This window comes from Ostrea edulis, chromosome 5 (genome assembly GCF_947568905.1).
Source record: "Ostrea edulis chromosome 5, xbOstEdul1.1, whole genome shotgun sequence".
Classification (NCBI taxonomy): Eukaryota; Metazoa; Mollusca; class Bivalvia; order Ostreida; family Ostreidae; genus Ostrea; species Ostrea edulis.
The window spans coordinates 77,302,771-77,320,439 of record NC_079168.1 but is presented as its reverse complement, the minus strand read 5'-3'; the positions used below and the strand labels follow the sequence as shown (position 1 = coordinate 77,320,439).

At 35.4% G+C, this 17,669-nt stretch overlaps 1 protein-coding gene across 7 annotated transcripts in view; it reads left to right on the top strand.

The window, feature by feature from the left end:
• The first annotated feature begins 453 nt into the window (after window positions 1-453).
• The window catches only part of LOC125650285 (girdin-like), a 46,495-nt gene continuing 29,279 nt past the window's right edge, over window positions 454-17,669 (top strand). For 5 of the 7 annotated variants that reach the window (XM_056166258.1, XM_048878445.2, XM_048878443.2 and 2 more), the window contains exons 1-5: window positions 482-809; window positions 900-982; window positions 5,750-5,858; window positions 15,120-15,189; window positions 16,072-16,214. In XM_056166258.1, coding sequence (XP_056022233.1) covers window positions 765-809; window positions 900-982; window positions 5,750-5,858; window positions 15,120-15,189; window positions 16,072-16,214 — 450 coding nt within the window. In that variant the 5' untranslated portion in view covers window positions 482-764. Of the gene's footprint in view, window positions 810-899; window positions 983-5,749; window positions 5,859-15,119; window positions 15,190-16,071; window positions 16,215-17,669 lie in introns of all 7 variants that reach the window. The other 2 variants (XM_048878440.2, XM_056166257.1) reach the window with 2 other exon arrangements.

The following is a 17,669-nucleotide window of genomic DNA, read 5'->3' as shown; positions in this document are numbered from 1 at the left end:
GCAGCTAACATTCCATATGATAAATTGTATTCAATTTACTTATAAAAACCATTAATTTGGTTTATAGTTTTCATTTTTGAAAAAAAAAAACAACCCTTCTTTCTAGCAAGAAATACTGAAAAATTGCAATGAGGAAGTTTCGGTCATACATACTTGTCACCGCACGCGTACAAACAAATTATCGAAAGAGCAACAACTCGGTCAAGATTTAACTTTTTAACTTGATGAGTTATCTTTTCTTTGCGTCGTTAGTATCGCTCGCTAGGTAGAGCTTCTAAGCACGTAAGAAATAGTTCTTCGCAATACTAATAAATATTTTCAATGATTTAAAAAGACTGGAAGTGCTGGTATAATAAAAATGACTAACAAAAATATGTTATGGTACAAATACACTTTAATCGCTGAAATGAACTTCCTTTGCTTCTTCAGTGTGGATGAATATACCGTGTTCACAAAGGTGAAAGGTCAAATTGATATGGCTTCACAAAAACATTTTACCTGAGGTGAAATGGGGAAAAACATGGCATTGGTCAGATAGGAATAATTTAATTATCAGGGATGATTCAATTTCACAGATTGGATTTAATTATCAGTGATATTTTGTGATGTACAAGTGTTATGGAATATGTAGCTAACATGTGCAGTTTTAACTTCCAATTTATTAGGCCTGATTCGTGATTTAAAAGTTCATTTAAAAAAGGAATGTCTTCTGCATTGTTTGATATTGAACAAATAACGCAAGACCAGGCAGGTTTATAAATAGAATGGCTGCCGGTGTTAATTTTATGGAGACACCCCTTGTGTTGTGGGTAAGTACATTTCGAGTTTTAAAAAAATTCTGGAGAGCTTATTTGAATTGGAGTCAGAATATATCAGTGCATCTCGCGTACATTTTGCAGGTGGAAACGTTCAGGAATGGTCGCACCTTGGAGTTCAAAGACCTGTGTGACGGGGTGTTTTTAAACGATGTCATGCTACAAATGTAAGTAAAAATCGGCTACACGAAAACCAGAATTATTATAATCTTGTCCTCATACAGAAACTCGCACCATTTACATGTATCATGTCAGTGTAAATATATATATACCCCCCCCCCCCCCCCCCCCCATCTACGACTACATCTGTATGTAAAGTGTGGATTTGTAATGCAATGTGATACTTGAATAAACTTACTTTCCGTCTGTCTGTTATCCCAGACTTATGAGATGCACATGTATACAGATTTCAGAGGTATTCTGATATCAAGAGTGGCCACTATTTGATCTGACAGCCCAATAATGAATCAATTCTATTTGGTTTCATGCTACTAGCTGTACTTTAAATGTTAGCTTGTCAGGGGTTTTGCAAGTTTCAGGAGATTGTATGTATGTTAGAGATAATAATTACGATAACTGGCAGTGGTCAGAAGTAGATCTATACAAATGCAAATTATAAATGTGTCATATGCAAAGTGATATAATTCGTTTTCTTTATTAAATGGCAACCCATTTTGAATTTAGAAGTAGTAGTCTGACTGAAATTTAGATATTAGTGAAAATATTCAATGGAATGACATGCCCAGCCATTGATTTTTCGAATGAAATTAGAAGATTAGCTGCATGGTCAGACTAGCCAGGCTTGCAGAAACCTTTGACAATTCAATATTCATCTCTCCCAGACTTGGAAGAAATGAAAATCCCCTTGAATTGGGAACATTTTCATCACAGCTGAGTGCTTCGGACATTGTTTATCAGTGTGTCATGTGGTGCAGTTAATTTTTATTTGTATGGACTTGGCCTTCAGCCAAATCCACTAAATTATTACTTATTAAATGAAATACTTTGATATAAAATAGCTTAAATTCTTCTTGGCCTGTACTCAAGATATGCCTTTATTGAAGTTAACATTATAAATGGGAAGTGAGTCAAAAGTATAAATTCAATGAATGACGTATGTAAGATGTCTAACAATTTTGTTTACAAACATTATATTTTGCCCTAACTTTGATTTAATGCCCACTATAGATATCCTATTCAGTTTGCGTTCAAGTGATTACCGTATCATTCAAAGAGCATTAGGGTGACCTTCCTAGCTGATAAAAGGAGCATGGGTGATATCACTATATCAGATATATATTGAATAGATAGGAGGTTATAGATTGATGTTATTTTAACAAAGTAAATCTGTATATCCCAAATGAAACTGGATTGAACATTTTCTAAGGAATCACATTTGGTGTACTAGTACTTTTTTATTCATATATTAACAAGGGGGGGGGGGGGGGGGGGGGGGGGGGGGGCTCAAACAACTCCTGTAAATTCAAAACTGAGTACCTTTATCAAATCATTCATAATTTACTTAAGTTTACAATGATCAGATGTTTATTACTTTAGATTGAATATAGAAACATTTAATTCTGTTAAAGATAAAAAGGGAGAAATAGGATGGAGGAGGGGGAATATAGGCTTTAAGAAAGGGAAGCAAGAGATGGGGAAGAGGGGTAGGGGATAGAGGAGGGGGGGGGAGGTTTAGGAGAAACGGGATAGAGGAGGGGGAGTAGGAGAAACAGGGGATAGAGGAGGTGGGTAGGAGAAACAGGGGATATAGGAGGGGGGAGTAGGGGAATCAGGGGATAGAGGAGGGTGGGTAGGAGAAACAGGGGATATAGGAGGGGGTAGGAGGAACAGGGGATAGAGGAGGGGGTGTAGGAGAAACAGGGGATAGAGGGGAAGTAGGAGAAACAGGGGATAGAGGAGGGGGTGTAGGAGAAACAGGGGATAGAGGGGAAGTAGGAGAAACAGGGGATAGAGGAGGGGGTGTAGGAGAAAGGGGAGTAGGAGATAAGAAAAAGCAGGAGAATAGAAGGAGGAGGAACAATTGGACCGACCCTCTCTTTGACCTGTCTTTGGAAAAAAAAATTGGTTTAGTAGTTTGTTGTCCTGTAATCCTGAAGACTGTTGCATGTCAGACCCAAGCTTGGAATTCTCTTTATACACTAGAAGAGTGGGTTCAATGATTGTCAACCTTGGCTAGTGAAGATAATGGTTAGTTTGATATACATTGAATTAATTTTGAGATTACATCTATTTATTATTTATCACTATGTTGATATATTTAGGACTTCTAGCCTCTTATAACCTAGCTTCTGTCTCTGATGTTAACATATCCCATGTTGATTTTAATTTTTGAAACTTGTAATTATTGTATTAAATCATCCATGATATGGAAACTGAGAAATTAGTTAAAATCCAATTTGCATTTAGGGTGATACTTTTTTTTTCATTAAGAAAATCTATTGATTTCTGTAATCATCAGGATTTAAAGTAACCATGAGACGCTATGAACTAATTAGATAGATCTTCTGAACAAAATCATGAAAAGAAAAGTCCATATCCTGAAACATAGATCCAGAACAATCAGGTTTAAATTGTTTAAAATCCATGGTGTGTGTGATGATGTGGGAAGTTAATACAAGGTTGTGTATTGAATATTGTTTGCTTGAGTCATTTAACAATTTGTACCAACAAACAATTACTTGTACCACAATATTTGATCCGACAAAGATTAGACCTTTCTCAAGGAATCCAAGTCCATCTGACTTAACCTCTGGCTGGAAAATCCATGAAGAGGAGCCCCGGCTTGATATAATTTTCATCTGTTAAATAATTAATGTACATAGCATATAAAGTGTCTTAGTATACTTTAAAGGGAATTAGCTACAACAGGTCATTTTGTCACCGAAAATTGAATTCAGTGAAAATTGCTCTATATTATATATAAGTGAAAATTGCTCTATATTATATATATATTTCAGTAATAACACCAGTATCTAATTATTTCAAACACGTTTTAACCTCAAAGCAGGCACATGAATAGTGATTCTGGTGATTGAATTATTATTGTTTGCAAGACAACAATTTTTCCTTATGCAGGGTTCGAAATTAACTTTTTCAAGCACTAGTCCGTACGGACTAGTCACTGTTGATGTTCATTAGTCTGCAAAGCATTTTACTAGTCCGTCCAGTGTATCATAAAATGATCTTCCATTTTATTCAATAGTATTTAATCAAACTAAACACATCACAGTTGCAAACAATTCAATTTCTGACACCTACAGAAGAAAAAGAGACCACCATATTTTATTTCGCATTCAAGATCTTCAGAAGCATACAATATTAACCTCCGAGTTAATCCTTTTATAAACGTCCATAAGTGCGTTCGAGATCGACGTTCCTGTTGTTTTGGTGTTCAGATCTTAGAGTCACAGGAGTTCGAAGTTTTATCAATAAAGTCCAAAAAATTCACTTGATTGACCAAGTCATGAGCTATAGTGTTATGAACTACTGTGTTAGAGTCGCGAATGACGAGAACATGTGCACACAAACGTGCATGTTCTCAGACCACAATACTTGCAATTCTTGCACCTAGAACACGTTCTCGTGATGTGTACTCGGCGTTCGGAATCGACAGGAATTTGACAATTTGTGCACGTTCGAAGAACGGCGGTCTCGAACGCACTCCATGTGTTTGAAAGATCAGGTTGTCATAGTCATGCAAACACTTGACCATGCAGGTAATCAACCATAAGTTCAAACATCTAAGAGACTCAGACAAATCTTGCTAAAAATCTTTACCAATTGAAGATTGATTTCCGAATTTTCACTAGTCCGTACGGACTAGTGCTATAGAGAGTTCACTAGTCCGACACGTTTTTTACTAGTCTCGGACTTACGGACATGAGTTAATTTCGAACCCTGTTATGTATTTCTTTACACCAAAAGTGGTTTATCTTTTGTAGTTTTATATAAGGCTTCCTTTGTTTTTGTACAAAAGAAATGTGTTTTTTAGTTTATATATATCAATATAGATCTATTCCTTTGTCATGTTGAGAGATTTTGAGAAAATAAGGTTACCATCACTTTCACAGCTAATGCCCCTTTAAATGCTAAGTAGACCAATATTATTTTACTGTCAGTCGCCTGTAATGGAATAGTACTCAGGATAGCAGATGAATTAAAGAATTCTTGAATCTTCTTTTGAATGGATGACTGTCTCTATTCAAATTGTGTAGTCAGTGATTTTGGGGTAGGGATCTAGATAAGAGAGACCATTCTTTATCCACACAATATTTGTGTACCTGTGTCTGATGAACCTGTGTATTTATGAACAATATTTGTTTTTTGTGATTAGGTATTGACAAAGAATGGCTACGTTATTGACACTCTGATCCTTAAGGGGACAACAAAGGGCGTCTAGAACCATGTAGATAGTTTGGTTACAGTACCAGATGATATAAAATTATGTAATTTATATAAATACTGAAACAGTAAAACTTGTCTAAGCTGGATGTCGTGTAATTTGAAATCATCTACGCTTATTTTAAAACTAATTATGAATTCTGTAACATATAAAAAAAATGCTGTATTTTGAATGTCATTTGATGTAGATATTTGTTTCTGGTACCAGTAGTCCCACACATACATGTCAGAGTTACACTGTACAATATTTATTTATTGAACAAAACTTGTAAAAGAAAGAGGAAAGCAAATGCCACATGCTACAATCTGTTCATTTATAATAACTATAGATGTATGAAAATTACATCTAGATGCAAAGAGGAAATTACGCAAGCAAATAATGATCGAAAATAATTCCGCATACAGCATTATGAATTTTACTGTGATACTCAAGGTATCCCCCCCCCCCCTTCACCTCATGCATGTATAAATATTTATATACATAGTGGTATAATTGAAGTTATATTTTTTAGTGACCCCCGACCCATCAACTACCAGAATGTTAATCGGGCGGTGGAAGATGTCAACATACAGCTCCATAACTGGGAGATCCTGGTCAGAAACATCAGGGCTTACTATGTGGTGGGTAACAGTGTCACCCTTAATCTGGGTCACCTACTGAGTTAAACATGTGTTCTCTCAGATCCATTCACTTATTTCACAAAGGGTTAAACTGTTCCATAGTCCTTGATTAATGGTATGACATCACAATTGATGTCATTTAGATCATATGATGGCAGACAGGTTAAGGCATTCATTTTCTCCACAATGTTTCTCGAATTCCCAGCACTGTCACATGAAGAAATGGTTGATCCACAATGAGTTTTGATAAACACATCAGTGTTGATACAATAAAATTCCTGTAAAAATGGAGTCTTAGAAATAATTTGTTAACATTTGTAATGTGATTTACTAGTAAATAGAAAGTGATAAACAATATTGAAATTCTAGTAGCTGAAATCATTTTAAATCAATATGGGAACTTCGGGTGACTGGATTTATATGGACAGACTGATGTCTTGTAAATTACATGTTCTGGATGATTGAGATAATGGCTGTCAATTATAAAAAGGCTGGGAGGGATGGCAACTCGGGGAAACACTAGCTCTCACGTCTCTCTACACACACATTAAAAATCTCCTCATTATTCATGTGTTATCAAATGATTTTAAGGAATGTTTCAAGTTGCAACCTGTCTGCTTGCTGCTAGTTTCCCCTCATTTAGTACAGGTGTGAGATTGTGTATTACTAAAAGATATCTGACAGACAGGTTTATTCGTGGCATTGTATTCTGAAATTTGTGTGTGTGTTGAAAAAAGGGTTTTATCTTTATTGGCACAGAAACACGTAGTTTACTTGTATGGAGCATGTGCAATTATTGTCCTGAGTTTAATTTTACATTTCCATATGATTTTAAACTTTGATTTAAATGATGGATTGGTTAAATTGTGTTCTTATTGATAAATTCATATTATCATATGGCATCCAAAATTCCAAATGATGCAAAAAAAATTTCAATGGCTATCAGTTAGTAAATATTTGCATTATTTGGGTGCCATATATAATAATTTGAATTTTATTAATTAATATGAAGATGATTTACTGCCTGAGGTCAGTGTATTTGAGTTCAATCTGTAATTTCAAGTACATCTGCTCAACTTCCTAAATTAATTTATTGATAAAAGTTGAGATTTTGATGAAATGTTATATCAATGTAAAGTTTGCTGTCACACAAGATTTTCATATTTAAGATTGATAGATTTGTACAAGCATTTGTTTGGTGTCTTTGATGATATTGCTGTGTAATGAAGTTTGAGAATGTGTTGAGTTGGTTGGTTGTATTTTGTTAAATGTCACAGGGGCTAACTATAAATCTATATTTATGGTATCACAGAGTTCGGCCCAAAACGGGCTTAGCCCCTGTGCTTTCACTCAAACGGAGATGTCACCACTGCAGGTGAAGTGCTGCAAAATTTAGACCTATATGCTCAGCGCTTACGGCTTATGAGCAGGGAGGGATCTTTATTGGGCCACAAATTTGCAAGGAATATATATATATATATAAATACAAACAGTCAAATCTTGTTATCTTGAACTCGATGGGGCCTAGAAAAAACTTTGAGATATCCAAGGGTTTGAGATGTATTGAGATTAAAATGCATAAAGAAAATGTAGAACTTTGGGACTTTCATCTCACTTCGACATATCCATGGTATTCGGGATATCGATGTTTGAGATATCAAAGTTAAACTGTACATGTATACATACAAATCTCATCAGTATTTGACAGGTCTTAGTACTTGACAGTTGACATAAAATAAAAAAAATTGTCTGTTAACTCATAAAGACATTATTTAAATTAATACCCTGAATGGTACTTTGCATCGTCGCAAACCACGGCTTTCATAAGGGGAGAGGCGTGTATGTTTCAGCCGTGGCTTGCAATGATGGGTACTCTGTGATTTTATCTTATTTATATTGAGTCTTCAAACTGTTTTCAATTTCATCAGGACCTGGTGAAATACAGACAACAAACTGGATTAAAGAATGCAGAAAACTTTATTTCCAATTCAGAGTCCAAAATAAACAAACATGAGATAATCACAGTGTATATATATATATATATATATATATATATATATGTATGTAAGATATGAATATATATGGTTGTAAATGTTCAAAGTTCAAATTTTCCATGATCTTTCAATATGAATTTATGGCATGTATTAGTTTTATGGTATGCTAAAGGATAGAGAAATATATCTTATCAATGGGTTAAGGGGGTGTCAAGTATGATCAGAAGAGCTTCATACTGGGACATTCTTCCAGTGTCCCCCCCTGAAGTGTTTTACAGCAATGCTTAGTGCCACTAGTAAGAAACTATCACCGGGATACTGTAAATTTATAACCAACTGTATAGGTAGTATTTATAACACCTGATTACCCACCAATATTAACTTACTGTGTAAATAAACAATGAAAGTTGGTGTCAGAAATATTGTTCATGTCTACATGCTTCCACCATTAAGAGTATATGAGTTGTTTTTGTCGTGGTTTAGAGCGAAGGTTGGGGAGATAAAGTTTGTATCCCATAGTTTAGATCCATTGTTTGCCTGTAAAGTTTGATTGTGAAAGACGACAGATAAGATTTCTAAAGTCCAATATTTCACCCCAAGCTGACCCTAATCTGGGGAAGCAATTACAAATCAATGTAGCCATTGACAAAAAGCCCTGCATGAAGACTGCACTGTCTAGTGGGTGTAATTAGTAGACAGAAATCTCCCAAAGATATTCCTAGCACAGTGTGGTACTTCAAAGAATAACCCTGTTTCCAATAAGCTAATTAGTCCACTCCACAGGGTCAAAGAAGCATTATATGAGCTTTTGCAAAAATTAATTACAAAAGTAAACACATACAATGTTGTGACATCATGACCTTTTTATGCCCTCGTCATGAAATGGTCAGGGTATATTCTTTCCATATAGTCTTAGGCTAGCGTAAAAATGCATAATGGCCAAAAATGGATATTGTGACCTCTGGGCTGTGCTTCAGGGGAGGATATCATAACATATTTGGAATGGATCATAAGAGGAAGTTTCATCCTATCGGTTCATTAAAAGTTCTGCCTTTATTCTGTTACAAGTTTATAGATCCTCAAACACGTCACAAGCATAGGAGTTTCATTAAAGCATTTTTCCGGATTTTCATTCCCTTCAAAATTGGGCTGGTATTGGTTTCGCTTAATTGGCACATACACAATTCAGGCATCAAAAGAAAGAAAACTCAGTAGGTGACAAAAAAGGTAAAGAAAAAATTTCACCCTGAAAGCCCCCCCTCCCCATCTTTTGCTCATACTTCTTGTCAGAGTGACCCCAGCACCGTGACCTAAAGGTACTCAGGAGGACCAATCCTGATGCTCTTTCCGTACAATACTAATCATACCTTGTCTTAATGCAGAGTGTGTTCATGTAGGAGGGAGGTATATTTATTGTTGCATACTTTTACTTTTATAACGTGAATTAGCTAGAATCAATTCATGTAAGGTTCACTTTGCTCTTCCATGTCCTTTAACACTAACGCAAATTTTTAATATTCTCATCAAAACTGATACACCCCTCCCTCCAAAAAAAAGCACAATATGATATAATTCATTTTTTTTTTCACTAATGCACCAAATCTTATTTCCATTCTTGGACTTTCAAATATTTCAATGTCAGCTGGGGCATTCATGCCAACCTGACTCTTGAGGCTCATCATTTGAGATGGTATAAAATCAAAGGAATGAGCAGTGAAAATTTTATAAATCCTGTGTAGTTTACTCCTGATAGACAGTAGCTGAGATTTTTTATGTACCCTGCATGACTAGAGAAATGTAAATGTGTTTCCCAAATTCCGTTATTGTGTGTAAGAAGAGTAGGTGTTCATTGGTATCAATATAGATCTAGATTTAAAAGATTAGGAATTTAACAATAGCTCGATGAACCTAATCATGCAGGGGACTACACACACTCCACAGAAATCATCAAACATACCTGACTAGCAATTGTTACAATATTTTGGGCTAGGATAAGAAGTGCAGGATGTTTTATGAAGAAGAATTATGACCATTTAAAGCAAAAAATGTACAGGGTCATGTGAAACACTGCCAAAATTAATATGATTGACAATGTTAATTTAAATTCCAAAGAATATGAGCCATAACAGACATTCCTCTGTAATCTTTTCAATCGCGAAGCAAAATTAAAGCTGGTGTAAGTGCAATGTCCAGGAGCTATAGGCTAGGGAATCGGGAAAATCAGAGATTGCATAAGACTGGACGACTGAGAATTACAGGAATCTTTGTCCTGTTTGTTTTCAATTAAAAGATCAATACAACTAACAGGTTCCATTGATCTGATTCACTCAGGCTCTTGATCACCACACATTACTGTTTAGTCTCTGATCGTCCACTTTTAAACCTGGATGGTCATGGGTATTAGGGTGAACTGTATTCATAGTTCTCCCATAGTCACATTAATACTGTAAACCAGCTTTTATTTGCGTGCAAGAAATTTACACGAGGTTCGCGAGAACTTCATGGCGAAGATTTCTCGCTGTTGACCAGTCTTTTATTGTATATGTTTTTAAAGATAATTTCAGTTGCAAAAATTACTTGCTGCGAACCAGTTTATCACTAGTAAATTGTGAAATAAAATTGTAACTAAAAGTACCTTCTGCTGCTTGGTCGAACCTTTTGCATGATGTTAATATCATGTTGTGTTCAGGATCTATTTATTATTCCATTTGCGTGATGTTAGGAGTAGGAGAAAATACATTATGCAGTGCTTCTCCATTAACGTGGTACTAAATTCAAGAAGATGTCACAATGAACTAGAAAAAGCTACATAAAATATGTTATAATGGAGCCAGAAATGTGATGAGAAATGACTACACATACTGAACAGGGTGATCATTTGTTTATTAATCAACCGCAAAAAGACTACATTGAAGTGTTTGTGTATTGTGAAGTATAATTTTGTGTCACAGTGACGAGTATATCAGTTATAGTGTTATATATATCGTCTTTCGTTTTCGTGTTGAATTATTAATTCTAATATCTGAGGTGCTGCCCATGTTTCATGCTCTCGCTTGACGTCACACAATGGGATGTCTAGTGATACTTCCAGTCATGCTTCATTGGTTTCTAATCAAGTCAGTGAAAATTGAGAACCAGAGTAGGAAACTCGGTTGCTTGGAAGTTCAGTCTGTTTGCATAGTATCCAAATTTTGTAATCGTGACAAGAGCACACCTACTTAGTAGGTACTAAAGTTTGTTCCATCAGAGTACCCTATACTGATTTAGTCTATATCAGTTCTGTCAACACCTGAACAATCAAGATCTTCATTCACCTGAGGGCTCTAACATCTTTATCACAGTCCCTCTTATCTGTCAATCTACCCATTCATCTTCAGTATTCTACAATTTACGAATTAGTTCTTTGTGCGTTTATGAAAGATCTATCCAGGTTCAATTTTATCAGCACATTAACAGTATGGAAAAGAATATATCACATTTTTCTTTTTGCTAATTTACTTTTTACAGCTGAAGATTTACAGTGGTACAGAATGTGTATTTATAGACTGACTAAGTACGAGGGCTGTTTGATATGTAATGTGTATTGTACCACACCATGATAACGCTTTGCACGATTTCGTGGATGATGATACTCTTGAATAGCTCTATTCAATACTTTTCCAAATTTATAAACACAAGCCTTCAGCTCCACATACCGGTAGTTTAAAACTTATAGTCATTTCAATTGAACCAGTCGTTGACCACTGTTGTAAAAATGGTTGGGAAACGGGTTGAGAATATTGAAGAAATTAGAGCTTATATAAAAGTTTGCACAAAGCTCAGTTATGCAGATTTTTACTGAATTGGGGGAAGTTTATGGGTCTGATAAGGTATCTTATGAGACAGTTTGTAGGTGGAGAAAGAAATTTCTGACTGGCACAGTCCATCAAAGATGCAGCAAAGTCTAGCCGACCTGTGACTGTAACAGGCAAGGCAAATGTCCCAAAAGTCAGGGAAATAATTGAAAGTGCATGATGGCAGATACATGATTTGTGATATTGCCAAAGCTGTTGGCATATCGCTATCGCAGGTGCATTTCATTTTGAAGCGAATTTTGAAGTACGAAAGATTTCTGCCAGATGGATACCGCATATATTAACAGATGATCAAAAACGGGTACGAGTACAAACCGCTAAGGAATTGCTCAAAATGTTTCCCAAATTCAATAAAAGACAATTTGCAAACATTGTTACTGTTGACGAAACATGGGTTCACTATTTCGAACCAATAAGAAAAATTGGAAACAAAATATGGCTAACTAAACACAGTAGAAGGCCTGTAGTTGTCAAAAGAACCATAAGCACAAAGAAGGTTCTTTATTGCATATTCTTCTCATGTGATGGTATAGCCATACAAATTCTGGTGCCGAAGGGTGCAAGTGTTACAGGTCGGTATTACCGAGATGTTGTACTAAAAAAGCTCAAGAAATATTATCACAAACGACACCCAGTGTCAGGATTTAGGCATGTTCGTCTACTTCATGATAATGCTCCATCACATACATCAGAGCTTGTGAAGCAATTTTTGAAGTTGGAGAAGGTTACCGTCTTGCCACGTACACCCACCATACTCTCCAGATTTAGCCCCATGTGACTTTTTCCTTTTTCCAAAACTTAAAAAGTTCTTATCTGGTTGTCGTTACAAGTCCCAACAAGCCCTTGGCTCAGCCCTCAGAGGTCTACCTAAATCAGCATACCGTGACACATTTCAGAAATGGATTCAGAGATTGAAATTATATGTATTTCAAACCGCGGATAATACTTTGAAGGGATGTAATGTTCATTTCACTATTTGAGTCGAATGCTGTTGAAATATCGTACAATACACATTACATATCGAACAGCCCTCGTACAATTTAGTATTTGTCACATGCAGCTAGACTATTAAAAATTGATTAGTGCCAAGTGGTAGTTTGATGATTAATTAGTCTTCCATCCCAAATTTTACAATTTAAGAGTTACATTGTGTGCTTAGCAGGTACAAAGTTAAATGAACATTATTTGTACTAATCAAGATGGAAATCTCCATCTTGATGGTTTGATAAGTCTGACATTGGAGTACTGGACTGGGTTGCTCAAAACCTTGGTTAAGCTTAACCAGTGGTTAAATTTAACCAAGGTTTTGAGCAACCCAGTCCTGAAATCATCAAACAACTACCAGTGAATATTGCTCAATGTCATGTTTAAGTCATTTTTTGTGTTGGGTAAGGGGAATGATATCATTTGTGAATTAAGTACCCCTTCAGACCACTTCAACACATTTTCTCACATAATCACCAGTGTGAGATTGACTTTACCCATGTGAGACAGCCATGTGAGATTTTTCTGTCTCACACTACTGCGACGTCATTTGATTGTGACGTCATATATTTTCTATGATTTACGTTACACAGTGAAGATTTACGTTACACGGTGAAGTAAAAATATTTTGCATTGTTATCTTTGAATTTTAATTTATATAGCTTTCTGGCGGACAACCTTGGGTTTTTTAGTTTACACTTACAGTGTAAACCATTTTCGGGTATGCTCTTTCTGCCTATCTAATTAGTTTTTGCATCGAAGTTCAAATGAGGATTTTGATAATTTAGAATTTTCTCAAAGCTCCTAAATTTATACACTAAACTGTAGGTAAAATGTGAGAAAAATAATCCTTCATTATTTACTCGTGTGGGATAGGGAAATTCCACCTCTGGAACAAGATTCGCTGTCTAGGACTCAGCAAAGCCTCGTCCTAGACTGCGAATCTTGTCCCCTCGGTGGAATTTCCCTATCCCACACTCGTACTAATGAAGGATTCTATTAATCTCAGCATGTAATAAAGGTTCTGGATTTTTGAATTAGAGCTAACATTGGGTCTGGCACTGTGATAGTAGAAACCACACATACTGTAAATGCTGAATAAATGAAGAGAATGCAGACCTTCAGAAGAAATAATTGAATGGTTTTGGTGTAGTTTATCAGATTACAAGATGCAAGTGGCAAGAGACTACTTAACCATTGGTTTCTTGTCCATTCAGTGAGATATTGATATTTGTTTCTTTAAGACATCTGATTATTATTTAGTCAGTGTAAATGCTGAGCACTTATTGTAAACCTCACAGAGACCATTAACGATAGTGTAATGATAACTGACAGTAGGATCAGGTAATGATAATTCATATTCTCCAGGTATTCATACTGCTTCTAACTATTTAAGATGTATGTTCCTCAAGAAACAGTTGTGAATATTGACATCACTCTACGGATACAAATCAAAATATAGAACTTGGTCTTTTTGCTTTTATTTACAGAACTTGAGAAAACTTGAATTGTACGTTGCAGAGTAATGATTTTCTTGACCCTGGTTAATGTCAGCACATTATTCCATTCAATAGGGGAGCTTGCAAAAGCAAGTTTGCATTTCTTTGTGTAATTAAAACAGAAACACAAAAGCTAGGAATGTCTTTATTGGGCAAATGATAAATAAATATTCCATTTAGTGAGGCAGAAAAACACCGTAAGAGGATTGAGGGGATTAATTCCCACCGTAAATGGCCGGGTTAGGGCGTAATCTCTTTAGTTTCTGCTAACCTGCCTTTTGCATGGTTTATTGGTCGTACAATTTTTGTACTCCAATACACTCGCCTTTGTAAGCGTGGTGCCAGAACTTGGGATTAAGAAGCTATATTTTTTTTTTACTGGGGCTCAGCGGTACATAATTATTATGTGTAACAGCACCTGATAAGAAAATGAGAAAAAGCAAGAATATGAAATGATATGACACAATAGGAATTCCATTGTCACTAAAGCAAGGGGAGGATTAACAGCCAGGGATCAACAATATTTTAACTTTTCAATAAGAGCAGACAATTATCGTGATCAGACTAAAGCTATTCGCAAGCCATGCAGAAAATAAACACAAAAATGAAGCAGCCTATAATAGTTATGCCGTCTTCACCAAGCACATTGTAGATCGGCCAGGTTTTTGTCAGAAATATGGAAGAGTAAAATGATCTCTGTACATGTCACAAATTTTTAAATCAAAATTAATATGTATAAATTTGTTATGTTATTGTAATACATTGAAAACTTGACATTGTGATGCCTATACTGGTACAATTACATATTGTAAACAGAATGTGATGTGTGTGTGTGTTTTACACATTTAATGAATATTTTTCTCATACGATATGCATTAAAATTTTGTAGATCAATATTACAGGTGATTATTTATGATATCTCTTTTGTAGGATGTCCTTCAACAGCTGCTCATACTAAAGCTACCCAACTACCAAACAATATGTCGGGAGCCAGATAAAGGTAACATCATGTCTGTCAGTGCAGCACCGGTTTGTGGTTACTATATGGCTGAGATTAGCACCAGGTTACTGCAGCTCCACCGGTGATTAAGAGACAGGTGGTAGGGATCGGAATACCTGCAGAAAAATTCCTCCCACAGCTCAATCAGCAGCAGGCATTATCTGGAATACCAGAGACCAGTCACTGATGAGTTCCCCCACTAAATGCAATATAAATCAACATCAAAAGATGGCAATTTTCTGAGTGGTTGGGCTCTGATGATTTCCCTGGGCTATTTTGATGTATATTGAATTGGAAAAGGCTTTAAATCTTGTTAACTTGTGATAATTTTGTTTATTGTGTTTCATTTTATCCAAGTGTTTTAGTTATAGGGCTATCATATGAAACCTAATCTGTTTAAGACACTTTGTAAACAATTTTTAGAGATTATAAATATTAAACTTTCATTTTTTACTTTCCTCCATTAACATGGAAAAGGTTTTGAGTGGATTTGTCTCAATATTGAAAATTTATAACTCTCATGTTCTTTTGATGCATACAGAGATACATAATACTTGTATTTATGACATTCTGTATAGTAACCGTAGTCAGGAGGTATAACTTTAAAGAAACTGCTACAATACTGATAATAAAAAGATGTCTTTATAATCATTGAAAACTATGAATTGAACAGTTGAAAATCAGTGTCAACCTTCAGCTGTCACAAAACAAAGACAGGCCAAAATCTAAAGTGCACCCTGTATTTCTGATTTCTTAGGGAATAGATAATTTACAGTGAGATTGTTGCTGTAAGAAAAGAAAGCTTTGAACAAATGAAAATTAAAAAAAAAAAGTTGCATAAGAAAACTGTTGATTTTGTATTGACTGCTATGTACTTTATAGATGTGAGTCTGAGTGAGATGAAGAAAGCTCTTCTGTTGATCCTGGGGTGTGCCGTCCAATGTGAGAGAAAGGAGTATTTCATCGACAAAATCAAAGAGCTGGATGTGGATGTTCAGACTGCGATTGTGGAGTACATTAAAGAGGTCAGTCCAGTGGGTAACGGTCAAGCGGCCAGTTATTGATATGTATACTTATAAACTGTATTTAAGAAACCTGTAGACTGATCACTTCTTCAGAAAAAAAGACTATCATTAATAATGTTGGGAATATGCTGAGCTTTTTCTTGTATTGTATGACAGAGTTAAAATGTTCATGACTGCAGGAGAAAATGATAATCATTATGATAAATATTGGGACTAGAAGTCTTGATCATGGTTGAAAGAGTGGGGGTTCTATATGGTGTATAAAAATCTCGGGGTTGGGTCAATATGCTGATGTCTTAAGTTAGTTTGAAAAGCAGGATATAATTAGCAACATTCCTGAAGGACTATATGAGAAAAAGAAAATTGATAATGGTTTCAAAAAGACATTCATAGAACTTTAAATCTCTTTGTAGGATACTGTGTTTATTGAAATCCAATTACATTTATCATTTTTGTCTACTATGATCTGTCATGAACTGAATGATCTCGATTTAAAATCTGTGAACCAAAAGGGGTGAAAAATTTGGGGATGATAATGCGTCAGTTTTCTGTTCCTTTTTTCTCTCCTGAAATGGTAAGCTTTTTATACATTGGTTTGTTCAGTCCATGCGTTATGCTGTTTTTAGTTATCATGATTATTTACTGACAGCAGGGGCTGTAATGAACACCGCACACTTTAAGCGTTGACTAACTGTTCGAGAGGGATTATCTTGAAAGTCAAACTAAAGCTCCTGTTAATCCAACACTCTCAGTTTATTGTGTTGTTCCCCTATAGCACTAGTACATGTGATTTTACTTCTGTACACAGACAAAGAAAACCCATCAACGTTTATCTTACGTTTATTCTAAATTTGATAAAATGGAAAACATATCTTTATACACAAAAGAATTTCCATTTGCTGTTACAATTCTCTCATGGATAGCTTGTCACCCCAGTTATCCTAAAGAAAAATAATAGTTTTATGTAGTGGTAGTAGTTTAATTAATTGTCCAAAGACAAGTTTGTCTTGAAAGTTGGTCAACAACATTTGGGGAAAGTTTAAAAGGAGAAGAAAAGTTTTGAATTTTCATATTTACCCGAACCAGGTCTTTTAGGCGATTTGTCCCTGTGTTGTTTACTTTGGCGTGTTTACAGGTGTAGGGACCGGGTGTATAGGTAATAACAGGGAACCTGATGTGAATGTGTTGTTGAATTAAGAGCCCATTAGTCTGCCTAACATCCTGTATATTTTGTAGTTTTAGTACATGTATGTCATTGTCACATTGTTTGTATAAGAATGCAGTCTAAATTGTATTTGACACATAACGGCAAAGTCAATCTTAGGGTAATGGGAAAATCTAAAGTATGTCTGTCACAGCAGACACACGTGTTAATAGAGGAACAATTGTTTGGTAATTTATAGGCAATTTGTGCTGAGCCGAGCATTACCTATAGCATTATTGGGTAGATGTTGG